Source organism: Enhydra lutris, unplaced genomic scaffold (assembly GCF_002288905.1).
Source record: "Enhydra lutris kenyoni isolate GAN:26980312 unplaced genomic scaffold, ASM228890v2 scaffoldscaffold7, whole genome shotgun sequence".
NCBI lineage: Eukaryota > Metazoa > Chordata > Mammalia > Carnivora > Mustelidae > Enhydra > Enhydra lutris.
In genome coordinates, this window is record NW_019154091.1 from 10,276,199 (window position 1) to 10,292,734 (window position 16,536).

Consider the following 16,536-nt stretch of genomic DNA (forward strand, 5'->3'; position numbering starts at 1 on the left):
TAAGAGATGAACAATAAGGATAACAGAGTGACAACAATATTCTGTAATAAAAGTTGATGTGAACACGGTCTCTCTCTCTCAAAATATCTCACTGTACTCACCCTTCTGGTGATGATGGGAGATGATAAAATGCTGACGTGAGCAGAGGAAACAAAGCGAATGACACGGGCATTGAGGTCATGTTAGGCTCCCAGGGACCTTCTGACCCCACGTCAGAACGAGGCTCATCTGCCTTGGGGACCGCAAGGGGTCATGGGTAACAACCACAGCCCACAGCTAAGTACTGGATAAGCAGGGACGGCTGGATTTAACGCCAGGCTCTCAGGAGCCCCGGGGCGGGCCACTGATTCTCCAGCCCCCTTGCCTTCCTCACACCTTAGCCACCCTTGCTCATTAACAGCCTCACAGCCTGATGGCTGAGGAGCATAATAGGAGAGATCAGAGAAGCAGCTGATTTTTCTGTCAGTGGTTCTAGCAAAGCAGACTGAACGGGGAGGAAGTAGACACTATTAGCTAGAACGTGTTTATGGGTTTCTATTATCCCCATTCTCTCTGCCCCATATTACTGCAAGTAAGTGAAAGCAGATGCCCTAATCAAATGTGCAAAACACAAACACGCTTTCTGACCAAATACCGACTCAAAGGCCACAACCTGGAAATAGAAAGAAGGAGAAGACAGCTATTTCGGAAACCTCAGAAAGGTCAAATTCATCAAGATGGCACAGGGGATGTTAACATGGGACTTTCTCTGGGAAGAAACAACATGGAAATTATTTTTTTCTGAATGTTAAAGATCACAGCAGCCTTCTGGACCCAAATCTAAACAGGAAAAAGTGTACCAAACTAACAAGGGAAAAAATGTTTGGCAAAACATATATTTTTGTCTTAACGCGGTTGGAGACCGGGGAGACATAGAAAAGTTTTACGAAGTTCTGGGATGAAGTCTCACCCTCTCTGCCACAGGAAAGGGGCTCCTTGGGTGGTATTTATGCTTAGACAGAAGGGGAAGGCGGCCTCGCACTCTGGATTGCCCTCCCCTTCCCTGGGTTTCTAACAGAGAACACCCCACGGAATACTTCACAAAAATGTGCTCCTGATCTCTACGGCAAGGCAGTGTTCCTCCAAGCAAGGGACGGAGTTCAGAGTTAAGAGTTGTCTATAAAAGCGGTTTTCTTTTTATGGCTCAGTAAATGTTTGTTGATGTGAACCCCATTCTCTGTGACCACACTTGAAGATCCAGTATGATCCAAAGCTCCTGAAGGCGTAGGAAGGAATCTCTAGGTCTGCTCCAAGAATTCAGCTTTCTCACTATCTAGGCATTTGGGATTTCGGGGCTTTTGGCGTCCTAGGGTCGCGACAGCTGGTACTCTAGTAGTAAAGTTAAGGAGCCTGAACTCAAGCCACATAGAAGAGACAGTAGAAGAAAATCAAAATGTGAAGGTGAGAATATGAGGAAAAAATAGGCCGACACAGGAGGAGAGAAACAAAATGATCACAAACTCATTCTTACAGAGAGGTGAGGAGGGAGGGAGGGAGGGCATTTCCCTTCCATTCAAACAAAGGGAAGTTTAACAATGAAGAAGGAGCTCCACTACTGACATTAAAAACAAACACACACACAATGCCCATAACAAAAGTGTGGCATCTGGGGCTCCCTACTTGTTTCACAACCTGAAAGGAATCAGAGATTAGGAACAGATTTAATCTTCAGGTATTCTAAGATTTTATTTATTTATTTGTCAGAGAGAGAGAGAGAGAGAGAGAGAGAGAGAGAGAGCGAGCAAGCACAGGCAGACAGAATGGCAGGCAGAGGCAGAGGGAGAAGCAGGCTCCCTGCTGAGCAAGGAGCCCGATGTGGGACTCGATCCCAGGACACTGGGATCATGACCTGAGCCGAAGGCAGCTGCTTAACCAACTGAGCCACCCAGGCGTCCCTAATCTTCAGGTATTCTACATCACCGGATTACCCAACTCAAGGAGAATGTAATTGCCCTCTTTCACTGGAGTAAATAAGGCTAGGCAGGGCTGAGTCAGATGAGCTAAAAGACAAATTTATGACACAAGGGGGAGAGAGTCAGGCAGGAATTCACTGTGCCATCATGCCCTGGAACAGGGGGAAAGAAGAAGGGGTTCCACCAGTGAGGATTGGGGGGGGTGGTCACTGGGCACCCACAGCTGCATGAGAATCCCCTGTGCAGAAGGCAGAAAGGAGATCACAACACAGCATGGATGACAGGTTTTAGATTTTAAAACCACAAACAGATTAGAAGCATAGAGGGGTTAAAATCAATGCCGCACTCTAATGTGGGTCGAGACATCATGAAACTCCGCAGAAGCTTTCCCCAGGGTTGGGGTGGAAGGAGCCAAGAACTGGTATTATCTCACACAACATTCCGAAGGCCTGTTCTAAATTTTCAGAGGAAGAAAAATGTGATGTTAAAAGCACTGGAGGGGGGCGCCAGGGTGACTCAGTGGGTGAAGTGTCTGCCTTGGGCTCAGGCTATGATCTAGGGGTCCTGGGATTGAGCCCTGCATCAGGGCTCCCTGCTCAGTGGGGAGTCTGCCTCTGCCTCCTCTCCCCTGCTCACGCTCTCTAATAAATAAAATCTTAAATATATATTTTTAAAAGGCACTGTAGGGCTTGCAAGGTAGCAAAGAATACTGAGCATTCACGCACAGGGTAGAAGGATGCAGCTTTTACAAATATGTAAGCCGAGGTTAGGCTATCTGGGCTCCAACACCAGCCCCTGCCACTGAGTTGCTAAACTGTGTTTTGTGTGTGTGTGTGTGTGTGTGTGCATGTAGGGACAAATCTCCTGACCTCCCTGAGTCTGAAAAGCCTTCTTTGGGAAAACGTCAGAACTAAAATATAGGATCTGAAAAGTGACTTCAAGCTTTAAAATTCTAGGAAATAAAAAACTGGGTGAGGCGACAGGCCTCTTAATAAATGAAAGGCCTGGAACGAATGACAACGCTTTTTTGCTTTGAAGCATTAGAACCCAGACCCGACCCTGACCACGGAGACAAGACAGGCCTCGGCCCAGCTGTTCGATGGAACCACAGTCACTCAACCCCCACCACCCTGTGCCTAAACCGACAACCGAGAAGGGCACAGCATGGTCTCAGGACATTCCATCCCTTGGATTATTTGATGACGTCTCTGTCTCCTACCCTCCTACCAGGGTACAATTTTCTAAAAGCAGAAAAAAGTCCTTCCCAAGAAAATAAACACTCCAAACAACTGTCCCATTCTGTTACCTATTTGGATTACATAATTACTATGAAGTCAAGACTTTCTTACTGACATGCCAAAAAAGAACTCAGCTCATAAGCTAAACTGCCTTTTCTTCACTGTCCAAAGCTCTAAAAAAAAAACCCAAGTCCCTAAAAAGCAGACCCTGGACCCCACTACGATGAAAAAAATACAAAAAAAAAAAAACTCCACTACCTCAAATCCACTCAGAGTGGAAACTCACATCAAAATATTTTAAGTCCATGGAGATAAGTAAGTTCTGTCTACTCTATTCTTTTAATGGTAACAACCATAATACATACCCTAATCCCCCAAATGCCCTCCAGAGGGAAAGAATACTGGCAATTTTTCCTGGGTCTGTTGAGGATAATTTACTCAAGTGTACATCCTAACTTCTTGGTTCGACTATCTGTCGAATGGGGCTAGCAACAATTGGTAACTGGCAGCGTTTTCCAGCAACAAAGTAAGACAGTTAACCCTCTCCTGACTTACCCCCACACCAGGAAGAAAACCCCACCAGGCCAAGTTGATGGGAATCCCGCAGAGTACATTAACTAAGGTACCCGTACTCTTCCCAGTTGAGGCAGCAGTAAAAAGGAACTGAGGGTTCCTTTTACAGCCTGTTCTCCTGTTCTAACTTGTTCGTCTGGATCGATGTAGAAACAGCAGCAATTTGTTCTTCATAATTCCTCTCCAGGAATAAAAAGGGCTAGGATGTTCCTGGAATACCTCCCCACTACAAATCAGGTGTACCTCCTGTGATTATTGAACTTTGCTCATTCCGACAGGGTGAAGATTAGGTGAGATAATGCATGTGAAATGCTGACCGAGAACTTGACACACGAAAAGCTTGATACATAAACAATGTTCAATACATAAACGATGTTTGTAATTACCACAACAACAACAGCAACACAGCAAACAACCCCACACTCCCCTGTCCTAAAAAAGACTGTCTCCTGATGCTTATCAACTTACTTGGAACAGGGAAGATTGAAATGTAAGGTAATTGTTCCACAGCCCAACCCAGAGATAGGGTTTGCTATCTTCTGGTTTGCTCATAACTAGCCACCTGCTAGTTAGGAGACCTACAAAGACCTTGCCATGGTCCCGTGAGTACTCATACCCCACTAGTCCGTCCAACTCTCATCAGTGACAAGGATCAGAGAGTCTGAATCAATGAGAACAGAAATGCAAAAGACCTTAAAGAAATTCCGAAGGCCCTGGCACCAATCCTGTGGAGAGGTTTTGCCAGAAAAGTCAGACACCCCATACTGAAACAGGGCAAATTAGGTACAGAATCTGAAGACCCTAATGAAAAGGTCCCCATCATCGACCAGACCCCCAGAAATATCCCTCTTCTTTACATTTTTGGCTACAAATAAATTCTTCCAAAGGCACACCTAGCAATCTTTTGTGTTTGGCTCTGCTGCTTGGACATGCATAGTTATGTTTTCCTTACAGGCACAAAACCATTTTTCAAAAACTTCATGAAAATATTAATATTTTCATGATTTGGGGATAAGCAGATTTTACTATAATTTACACCCGAATTTTCTAATTCACTCTGGGGCACACACATGATCTGCAAACATTCACTTTCCCAATGACACACCAGAGTATGTAACTACGCAGGACATTTTTTTTTCAAACGTGGCAAAATGAATACTTTCTGGAAAGAGCTTCATCTGCAACAGTCATGAGACTGTGTGACAAAAAAATAAATAGCCATAAAATTTCTAATTTTGATTTTGTATTAGGCCTACTCAACCCATAAAATACTAGGATGTGTCACAATTTTTGTAGGTTTCTAAACCATGTTTTTGGAAGCACCCGGGGCATTAGTGTGATGCCTATTCAATGTGTAAAAGACCAGGCCACTGGACAATTCTTGTACTTTCTAAACCGTCCCTTCCAAAATGCAAAATGCGGCCCATAACTCTAGAGAAAGGTAAATCATGTTCTACACCTTGCTAAATATTTGGTTGATTTCACGTGACCTAGGTTTTCTTGGCAACTATTACCATGAACGTGCCCGTTCTCTACAATTCAAAGCAATAAGTGCAACTTGTAAAAGTCAAGGTTTTTCTTTTTATTTAATACATTCTAATCAAATAGTAACAGCAGTAAATAAACACTTTGAAAAAAAAACAGGCAGGTATCCCCCTATATCTGGAAGAGAATTAAGTCAAAATATTCTACATGGTAGAAGGGAGACAACCGCTGATGTCCATGGTTAGACAATTCAAGGACAACTTGAAAATTTCTACAGCCATTTCCAAAAAGTCAATGGCAACAGGTGGGGGACACAGCTACTTGAAAGGATCAAATGTCCGTATCTACATGGTTTTGTTTTCAGGGATTGAGTTGCACCTGTAGAGCACGACATTCTTGTCTTTAGCCTTAAAGGAAAAGACCAAGTCTTTTCCATGTGCACCAGTTGGAAATAGTTCTGAGATAAGGCTCCCTTAAAACAGATTATACTACAGTACTCATTCACATGAGAGAGTTCATACATGTAGTAAGAAGTCAAATACAGGATTTCATGGTCATTTTTTTGGTTGATTCAGTTAATTGCATAAAATGAAGGATAAATACTCACAAGCATATCTGTTTAACAAAACTCCTAGGTACATCAAGAACGTAAAAAGAGAAAATGGCCTAATGGAGACTCTGACCACCGGGCATCTAAAATTGAAGCTAAGCCTGTGTCAGCTGGGGTTCCTTCCACTGCTTCCTTCCATCCTCCTGCATCCCCTTCTCTCCTTGCTACTGGGGGCGTGGGCCTTTGACCTACTAGAGAGGAACCTCAGAAAGGTGAGGTCTTCTGAGAAAACGTGCCTTTACTCGGGACATTGGATTCTAATGGAAAAGGATTAACGGGTGGGTCTTGGTCAGCCTTTACAAAGGTCAGCATCACTCCCGTGAAAATCTCTGGGGGAACTTTAAAAACCTAGCTACCTCCGCACCCATTTAAATTAGATGGACTTCAGCTGTTTTGAGAATCCCGAGGAGTTATCCAGAGCACTCCCTCAAGTTTTGGTTCTCTTTGACATAGCTGCATTCGGAGAGACTCTAGACGAGGCAAGGTTAGAAAGACAGAAACACTTATACCTGGAATTTATACTCTTCCAAGTAATCTTTTAGTCTTGTTGGTAAAGGCAGTCCCCAGATGGTACCGGTACATTTGTTAATGGTGAGTCTACAGAGATGTTGGAGCGGCCGCACGGCTGTGTAGAGCGGTTTGGTCAGGTAAAGGTGGACGGTGCCGTTCCGGGGAGCTTCCGGGCCCGTCCGCTTATCCTTGCACATCTGAACATAGTAGTCAATCAGATGAACCACACTGTCAAATTGTTTAAGCTTGGACTTGACACATATGATAGAGTCCAATCTGAATTTCCCATCTTGGTATTCAATTCGCAGATTGGTTGGTCCAGCTGATGTCTTAACAGATATTGTTAGTAGGTAGTCTGAATGCGAGCTATCTCTAATCAAGAAAGTTCCTTCGGGTGCCTCTTTTAATTTCTCTTTGGCTTCATTAACAGTCATACTTCCCCAGTACCAACCTGGGGTTTTTGTTCGAAAAGAAAAAGGAGAGAGGGTGAAATGGTTATTATAAGGAATTTTTTGAAAATAGGGTCAATACTCGGCAACAGTTTTTCTAGCTCTAAGTAGAAATGGGTGAGGGAAAGTTTCCCAGAGACTAACACTTGGGGGAGAAATTTAATGAGAAGGTGGGTCCATTTTACCTTATGAACCCACACTGAGAGTCCGTTTTCGGTTTTAAAAAGTTAGCTTTCTGTAGCTGTTCTTTACATTCTCTGAGCATTTTTCTCCTCATGAAACAAAACATTTGCAATGATGACAAAGCAGGATGCTTCTAGCACTATTCAAGTGAAATCAAAGTAACTTAGAAATAAATCAGAAGTTAGAAATAAAAGTCATGCCCTTACAAAAGTGGAAGGCCCGACTCCAGTAATTCCGACAGGGTAAAAACTAAGGAACTTTTTGGAAGGTTGGTGTCCACCCGTATCTGTTCTGGGCTGCATCTCAGTTCAAAGCCCCTGGAAAGCAGTGCTATTTACGTCTTTTCAAAGTGCAGACCCCGTACGACAGCTTCTGCTTGTTGCTTTGATTAAAACTGCCTTACCAGGCATTGAGAAATGAGGGAAACCCCAACTGATAATTAGTACTTCAAGTTTACAATCTGCAACTCTTTCTCGGACTTTGCCCTAATCCAAATCACAACCGTCAGTCTCCCCAGCATTCTCGATTTGATCCGCCTGCGCCACCTCAGGGTCCACCCCGCTTTCAACAGGGACTTCGAGACACTCTGCATAAGAAGTCTGACAGTGTGCTCCCCACCCCCGCCCCCAGAAAACTGCTCAGATACTTGCAATCCCCCGGCCCCCCGCGGAGGGAAAGCCGGTGGTCGCACTCAAAGACCGGAACTGCAGGTGACTTTTCCCTATTCCCAGGGCCACCAAAACTTCAACTTTGCCCCAAACGGAAGCTTTGAGGATCCAGATTTTGAAAGCTTGCGTAGTTTGCCAGATTTTTTCTTTCAGACCCGAGCGAGCCCCGCAAAGCGCAGGACTGCCCTTGAAACCAGCAACTCCCTGGGCGGGCGGTTGCTGAAGGCCGCGCTCTGCGCAGTGGCTCCGCCGGCCGCTTTCCTCCCGGCTCTACGGCAGCCGCCTGCACGGCAATCTGTCGGTCCTTGGAACTTGGCAGCCAAGATCCCGAGCAGCCGGGGCTGCTCGGTTCGGGAGCGGGATGCAGTTGGAGCGGCGGGCAGCGCAGCGCCCACTCGCCGCCCTCGTTCCCCGCGGAAAGGGAGGCGCCTGGCACTTTCTCCCGCCAGGGTTCAAGCCCGTGCACCGACCCCGGAGCGGTCGCGGCAAACAAAGGTTCCAGAGCCCTATGAGACTATTTCCAAAAAGCCCTTCTCGCGGTCAGCCCTTCCCTAGGCCTCCGAGTCCCTCGAGAATCACTTTTCTTTCGCATTCCCCAGGACCCTGGGCGGTGCGCGTGCATCCTCTCCGCGGATCCCCTGCCCCGAGGCGGGAACGGGAACCGAGGGGCCCTTGTTCCATCCCATTCTTTGCCCCCATCGCGGCCCCGCTTCCAAGCCGCGCTCCCCGCCAGCAAAGCCTGCAACCGCGTCTTTGGGGAAGCACCCCTCTCACACGCGTGGAGGCTGATCGGCTCCCTACCTGTTTGACTGAGCTCCTGTAGGGCCTTCGCCAAACGCGCCGCCTCGGGGGACGGCTCCTCCGCGGATCCCGCGGTCCCCCACTGGCTCTGCGTCCCTTCCGCGCCATTCCCGGAGGGCTCGAGGCACCGCAGGGTCATGGGAGAGGGATCACCGCGGCAAAGACAGGTGGCCACCCGCGATGGGGTCAGAGGGGGCAAGCGTCCTTCTTGAAAGTCAGTGTCTGCGGGGTATCCGAAATGGTGGAGGAGGAGGGGATTGGGGTGCTTGGGGTTCTTCCTCCCCAGGTCCCAGTGGACGGATGGCAAAGTACCCCGCAGGCGCGGTCACCCAGAGTTTGCCTGCAAAAGAAAGTATGGGGTTGGGTCAGTCCAAATTGGACCCCTGCGGCTGGGGTGTGGGTGGGGAAATAGAGACGTGGAAAATCCCGGGGACCACTCCGCGTCTATGCTCCTGCACCATTTAACCCCAAGCATCCAGGGACTGCCCCGGCCCAGCTGTAGAGAAAGGACAGAGAGCAGGGATCCAAGACGCAGGAGTTGCGGAGGGAGAGGGGGTAGGGAGGGACAGGATAAGGGTGGGGAACAGGGTGTCTACCAGCCCAGGGCTACTGGCCGAAATCGCAGACTAGCAGAGCAGAGTCACCTGTGGGTAAGGTGGTAAATACGCCCTAGTCAAGGACAAACAGAAAAAATTGTAAAGGAAAGAACAGGAGACATCCCCAAATTTGCACTCCTGTATCTCACACTCTGTACAGCCCAGGGGCTCCGGGACGAAGCACCCTGAGCCGCCAACCCGCGGCGCCAAGGTGCGGAAGCTGCCGCACCCTGGCCCGGAGGCTGCCTAGCTCCCCCTCCACCAGCTTACCAGCGCCCGCGTGGGGCGGAGGTGGGGGGCGCCGCCGCGCGCAGTGGCGGCCGCTCTCAGGGCCGGGAGGCGGTGGTTGCTATTGCTGCCGCCGCCGCGGGCGCTGTCGAGGAATCGACCCAAGCGCTCAGCCCTCGCGGGGGCTCGGAGCTGAAACCCCGGCCGGGGCAGAAGAGGCGGCAGGGAGCGCCGCGACGTGTAAGACCACGATCGCCGAGCCCTTACCTCGGCCTCGGCCGCCGCCTCCACACCAGGCAGCCTCCCCAGCGGACATGGGGCGGGGGACCCGGGAGGGGCCCGGGAGAGGAAGGGTGTCTGCCCGAGTTTTCCCTGTTGACTTTTAATTTGGGAACGAGATGCCTGGGGATGCGCTTTGCGGCAGCCAGAGTTCTCTGCGCGGAGAGCAAACAAAAGCGCCGGGGATCATAGCCTGGAACCCCCGGGCTCCGAAATCCCCCACCCTGGGCAGCTGCTGGCTTTCCCTCCGGCGGCGACCAAGGGGGTGGGAAGAAGAGAGGGAGGAGGAAGGAGCTAGGGCGGGAGGCAGGCGGGCGGGGAGGAGCGGCAGATCAGGTTATTAAGAGGATTATTAATTTGGATGGCAGTTTGGAGCGGGGGAGGAAACTCCGGAGACTTCCCGACGCCTAGAAGGAGCCTAAGAAAGCAGGCAGTAGCGCCCGGCCGCGGTACAGAGCCGAGGCTCGGACTGCGTCCCCGGCGGTTTGGAACTGCGGAAGCCCAGGCCGCCCGGCGCTCGCGGCCGCGCCCGGGTGCCCTCCCCGGCGACCCTCCTTGGGGAAGAGCCTTCGGGCTCCCCGGACCAGTACCTGCCGCCAGCCCCCGGCCGAGCTCCTCCGGCACCCCAGCTGCGGGCGCAGGGGATCCTGAGGCGGTGCGTGCGGGGCTCCCGGGCGCACTGTTCGCAGCCCGCGCAGCGCCGGTAGCGGCGGGCGCGGAGGCTCATGCTTCAGGGGAAACCCAAGGCCCGCGAGCCGCTGTGGAGGCGGCGAGACATGGCAAGAGTTAAACGTCTGTCCTCGGAACGGGGTGTGCGCGCGACTTCCCAGCCCCGCGCGCCTCCCTCGCTCCCCGCCTCCCTCCCGGGTCCGCGCTCTTCTTGCGCCCCGCCCGGCGGCTGCGGAGGCCGCTTTCCAGGAACTTTCCAGGAATCCACCTCACGTGACCGTGGCCCCCGCTTCTGCTTTAAAGAGGCTCGGGCACTAATGCGCAAGCTGCAGGGGAGGCGGGCTCAGAGCGGTCCGTGTGGGGCCAGGCGGCCTGGCCGCCTGAGAGTCCGTCCGCCTTCACCGCACAGCTTCCAGTGCTCGCAGGCGCGCAGGAGAAGCGTCCCTGCCACCGCCGTCCTGGCTTCGGCGTCCGGAGCCTGCACCCCCGCCCCCCGCCGTGCCCGCTGTGCGCGGGGGTCTGAGGACCCAGACCTGCACGGCCCCCCGCGGGGCTCTGCCTCTCCCACCCTCCCCGCGCCTTCTCGACGCGCCCCTCCCGGCCGCACATTTTGTGAGCGCGGGCTGGGAGGGCGGGCGGGGGGGTGGTCCCTGACAACGGCCCCTCTTGCTTTACAGCACAGTCATGGAGTTGGAGAGGCCCCTTTCTAGGCACCCGCGCTCCCAGGGGAGAGGCCCGGAGGCGGCGCCCTTGCCCAGGTCCTAGAAGGCGGCGAGCGGGTGGAAAGCTGCGCCTCCTTAAGCAGCTCTAGCGGCTCTCAGTCTCCTCCCCCAGGCGCTGCCACTCGCCGTCTCCCGCACCAGCCCCGCCGGGCTCCTCCCCCTCTCCTGCTCTTGCTTCTCCGCGCCTCTCCACCGTCTCCTTCCGGCTGGCCGCGCCGCTCACCTGCTCTGGCTGCTGAGGGGGGCGCCCTTACGTGCGCGCCCCGGGGGTGCTGGGCGGCACGCCTCGGTGCCTGCAGTCCCGAGACCTCTTGCCTCGGCGATTTCCCGCCGGCCTGGCGCCCAGGGGCTGGGAATTCGGAAAGATCCCGTCACTTCCCTGCTCAGAGACCCTCACCTCCTCCCACCCTGTGGGAGGCCACCTGGCCTCAGTTGGAACTCCGCTCCTTGCCGGCTTGCCCTTCTCAAAATGTGACCTACTTTAAATGTGACCTACTTTTTGAAAACCATTAACACTCAAGGGAAAACCGGATCCAAATTTTCAATAACCATTTTTCTTTGAAATACTATTCTATTGCATCAGCGCTCAAAAGCTTGAAAGGTCAATGGCCACTTTGAGTTGTAGCAGGGGTTATGGGGAAGTTGGGCGAGGAAGGGGGAGGAGCCGTGGGGGAGGCGCGGCTCACAAACTGTGCCTGGTACCCCCCCCTGCTGGCCCTAGGAGGGAACGTAAACCAGCTTCCTGCCTTCCGGGGGCCCGGAGTCAGGGAGAAATTTTCTCAACAATTTTCCAGCTTTTGAGTAAATAACTAGGCAAATGGTAGGCAGGTGAACCAAGAACTGAGGGGGCATGTCTCAGCTAACGAAGGGCTTTGTCGACGATAGAATCATGTGCATGGAATCATGTTTTGTTTTTTTTAGAGCCTTCCACGTGGAGGGCAGAGCTAATTCAACCCTAGTTAAAACTCCCTATATAGTAGCTGAATGATTCTGTCCAAGTCATTTTAACTGTCTTTGGACCCTTGGCCTTTTCTATAAAATTAAGGGACCTGAATCCAGTCCTGGCTCAGGGACTGGGGTGAATGAATGAACAAATCAGATTCCATGTAGAGTTTGTGTATAGTCTGTGGCCCCGGGAATCTTTAAGAACTACTAGTCATCTACTAGGGTTCACTGTATTCTAAATTATACCATATGGCTTCTATTCCTTTCTAGAGAATCCCAGATGAAGGATGTACATTTTACAAAGATAAATTTCTACTTAATTGCCAGTTGAAATGAATCTGCCAGCAACCCTCCTTAATGGGCTTTTCTGTTGCCTCCTAACCTGCGTTATTCCCTCTTTTGCACACACTGTTCCCTCTTCCTGGGATGCCCTTCCCCAGATTGGGTGTGTGGCCAGCTCTCATCATTTAGGTCCCGGCTCAAAGTCACCTCGACAGACAGTCATCGTCCGCAAAAATTACAGTGAGCACAATGCCAGCTATAGGGGCACCAAACTTTGTAGCAAAGTAAGACTTCTACTTTTGTTTCTGAAATGTCTCCAGCCATGCCCAGCATTTTGTTGGCCTTTTTAATCCCCGATAAAGACCTAGGGGAGCCTCTTAGGAAAATATTTATGGGATCATGTTAAGTGAGAAAAAGTAGAATATGAAATTATATCTATGCTATGATTACAACTTTATACAATTATATATGCCTGTGGGCAAAAGTAGAATGAAATGTGGAGAAATGAAAGCAGCTGTTTTTAGGGTGGCAGGATATGGGTGAATTTTTAAATTTGGATTTCCTAATGCTTTTCCAGTATTTTTTTTTTAAGATTTTATTTATTTGACAGAGAGCACAAGCGGGGGAGCAGGAGAGAGAGAAATAGGCTCCCTGCTGAGCAGGGAGCCGGATGTGGGGCTCCATCTCAGGACTCCGGGATCATGACCTGAGCCAAAGGCAGAAGCCTCACCGACTGAGCCACCCAGATGCCCCCTTTTCCAGTATTTCTGATACAGTTATCATTTTCCAAAACTACATATGGATCAGTGTCTTCAATGACTCAAAGGGAGCAGCGTATAGTTTGTAGAGCTTAGGACCCCAGTCCTGATGGCTCTCTCTCCTGAGCTCCCAGACCTGCCACTCAGCATTGCCTTCCAGGTATCTAATAGACATCCCCGGTCTAACATGTCCCAAACTGAGACCTGATGATTTCTTAAAACAACCCCCCTTTAAGACAAAAACAAAAGCAATTCCTCCTTCATTTCCCCCCATCTCTGAAAAATGTCATTTCTAGACTTCAGTTGCTCTGGCTAAAAGCCTTCAAGTCATCCTTGGCTGCTCTTTTTCCCACAGCCCACATCCCATGTGTTGGCCAATCCTTCAACTCTGATGTCACAATAAATCCAGAACTGAAGCCCTTGCCACATTTCCAGCATACACTGGCCCAAGCCTGGCTTACCAGTTTCAGCCCAGCTGGCAGCTACAGCCTCTTGCTGGCACCCTTGTCCCTCCCTTGTCAGTCTTCCTGACAGAGCGGTGAGAATAATCCTGTTTAAACCAAGCCATGGCATGTCCATCCTCTGCTCCAATTCAAATGGCTACATCACCCCAGAGTGAATAACAAAATCCGAGTAGCCACTCACAACATCCTACAAGATCTGGTTCCATTTACCTCCCTGATCTCGTCCCCTACTGCTCTGTTCCTTAATCGTTGCTTAGGACGCAGTGGACTCCTTGCCGTTCCCAAGACAGACTGCACTTGCTCTTTCCTCGAAGCCTTCTGTGCTGCCTCCCTGACCCAGGACGCTCTTCCTTCAGACAACCGCATGGTTTGCTCCCTCACTTCCTCAGACCTCTATTCAGGGCCACCTTAGTGAGACCTTGCCTGCTCACCCTATTCAAAATCGACCTGCCACCTCCACACGCCTTTTTCTCTCTTCACTGTTTCAGTTTTCTCCTTAATGCTGATCACTATCTACCCTAGCTTATATCTTATTTACTGGTCTGGTTTCCTGTCTTTCTCCTGCACTAGAATGTGAGTTTCATGAGGACAAGTATTTGGATTTGCACTGTTCCCAGCTATGACTCAGCAGCTCGAACAGTCCCCAGCATGTGGCAACCATTCCAAGTGACCGCTGGATGAGCCAGTGGCTGGGTGGACAGTGCTTTAGCAGGTGGCTTTCAAGCTGCACTGCCCAGGCATGGGTCCTCACTCTGCCACCACTTGCTACATGAGTGAACTTAGGCAAATCAGTCAGCATTGGAGTTCCAGTATTATGGAGATAATACTGGAACTTAGGGGGCACCTGGGTGGTTCAGTCATTAAGCATCTGCTTTCAGCTCAAGTCATGATCCCAAGGTCCTGGGATGGAGTCGTCACCACCGCATCGGGCTCCCTGCTCCGCGGGGGACCTGCTTCTCCTCCCACTCCCCCTGCTTGTGTTCCCTCTCTCGCTGTGTCTCTGTCAAAAAAAATAAAATCTTAAAAAAAAAAAAACTTGAACTTACCTTATAGGGCCGTGGTGACAATAGAATGTGATCACTATACCTCGTTATCTGTAGCTCTGTAAATCTCTATCTCATCTCTGTTCTGTTCAGTGGGGCAGATGCCTGGCTGCAGTGGGGAACCATCATTCTACTTGAAGAGGGAAGGGAGGGTGATTTTCACAAAGCTGGAGAGTTCCTTCTGTTGTCCGCATTGGGGAATTGCCGAGGCTCGAACATCTCTGCGTGCCAACCTCAGACTGGCTGTCCTTGGTGTGCAATGCAGCTGTTCTGGTACAGGAGTTGGCAAGTGCTCTACACTGAGCTTTTGTAGAGCTGCAGAGAGTTTTTTAGTTCTTGTCTTAGGAGTGGGGGAGCTACAGGATGATCATTGCCACCATCTCTTCCTTTTAAACTTGGCCAGGTCACCGTCACCACCACACCCACCACCACACATCCCCCACCCTCACGAATCCCTGTGGTTCTGGAACCCATGCCTCTAGAGAGCAGGGGACACAGGTTAGTCAACAGAAGTATCTCATTCCCCTGGACATGGGGTTTCTTTCCAGAATCACAGCCTAAGCAGGTTATTTTCTTAGGATTTGATATAAGTGCTGCAAGAGGAATGATCCCTCCCTTCTGAGATGATGGGGAGTAATGACCAGGGAAGCCAACTTTTCTGCCACGTGGGAGCCCATCAAAGAATAGAAGCAACAGAGAGGAAAGCAGGGCTCAGGTTTGAGGGAGAGGAAGAGATTCCTGAGTACTTGACTCCAATATGCCTGGGGCAGCCCCACCCTTGGCCTTCTCAGATACCGGAGCTAATGAGTTAATTTTTCCCTACCTTGTGTGTTTGGGTTGCTGTAACTTGTAATCAAAGATGCTCTTGTGGGGTGTGGTGAGTTGGATGGGGAGGAATCCATGGTAGGGAATGGGAAGAGAATTGAGAAGAAGAAGAAGAAGAGGAAGAAGAGGAAGAAGAGGAGGAAGAGGAGGAAGAGGAAGAGGAGGAAGAGGAAGAAGAGGAAGAGGAAGAAGAGGAAGAAGAGGAGGAAGAGGAGGAAGAGGAGGAAGAGGAAGAAGAGGAAGAGGAAGAGGAGGAAGAGGAAGAGGAGGAAGAGGAAGAGGAGGAAGAGGAAGAAGAGGAAGAAGAAGAAGAAGAAGAAGAAGAAGAAGAAGAAGAAGAAGAGGAAGAAAAAGAAGAAGAAGAAGAAGAAGAAGAAGAAGAAGAAGAAGAAGAGGAGAGCCGTCTTCTACGTGATGAACATCTCTTACTTCTCTTCTGGTGCTTCTCAGTACCAATTCCCTTTTGCAATGTCCTGCTTGCTCGAGCCCCATAACGGAGGACATTCCCTGGTGTCCTGGCTGGCTTCAGTGCTCTAGGTCAGGGACTGCAAGAGGGAGAAGCCAGGAAGATGGCTTTTCCCTAGACTTCTAGGACCCAGGAGCTTGGGAGATGGCCATGGCCTTCATCTTTCTATGCACAGAAGTTGAGGGGAATCACATTTTAGGATAGTGGCTTTTAGTATAAGGTCAGAGATCTCTCAAAAATTCTAGTAAAATCTATGGGCCAGAGTGGGTCATATTTGATCCTTTAGGCTGTTAGGGTTGGTGTGCCAAGATTCTTTTTTTAAATGAATCAAATTAAAACTCTGGAGATTTCACCCCAAAGTGATCCAGATTTGAGGGAGATCCATTTCCTCAAGGCGGTGATTAGCTGAAGCAGGGTTGTGGCTGCCCCTATTAAAGGCTCATTCACCATAGCCCTCCTGTTTACCACAGTCCTCACCATCCCTTGTTGTCTTCCCAACACTGAACATTACTTGTCATCTGTCATCACCTTTGCACTGTTGTCTCTCTTATGGTGAAGAACTATTTCTTGGGACCCAAGTCTCTACCCGAAGCAAGGAAATAAAAGATCCAAAAGACTGGGTATTTCAAGACCGATCGGAGAGACCTTATTTCTCCAAGAAAGTGAAATCCATTCCAGTGTGTCTAATAAGCCAAGGGTGGCCATGTTGTCCTGACCCATTTCATTTTTTTGCATGCCTATTTGCATATAGGCTCCATCCAAGACTTTCTCTGCAGAAAAATGTTCTGGA

At 50.1% G+C, this 16,536-nt stretch overlaps 1 protein-coding gene across 1 annotated transcript; it reads right to left on the reverse strand.

Moving 5' to 3' along the window:
- Positions 1-5,353: 5,353 nt before the first annotated feature.
- LOC111142151 (suppressor of cytokine signaling 2) lies at positions 5,354-9,609 on the reverse strand. Its single transcript, XM_022495139.1, is given in 4 exon segments — positions 5,354-6,819; positions 8,470-8,731; positions 8,733-8,809; positions 9,561-9,609. Coding segments are annotated over 4 exon segments (846 nt in total). The 3' UTR covers positions 5,354-6,361.
- Between the last annotated feature and the right edge of the window lie 6,927 nt (positions 9,610-16,536).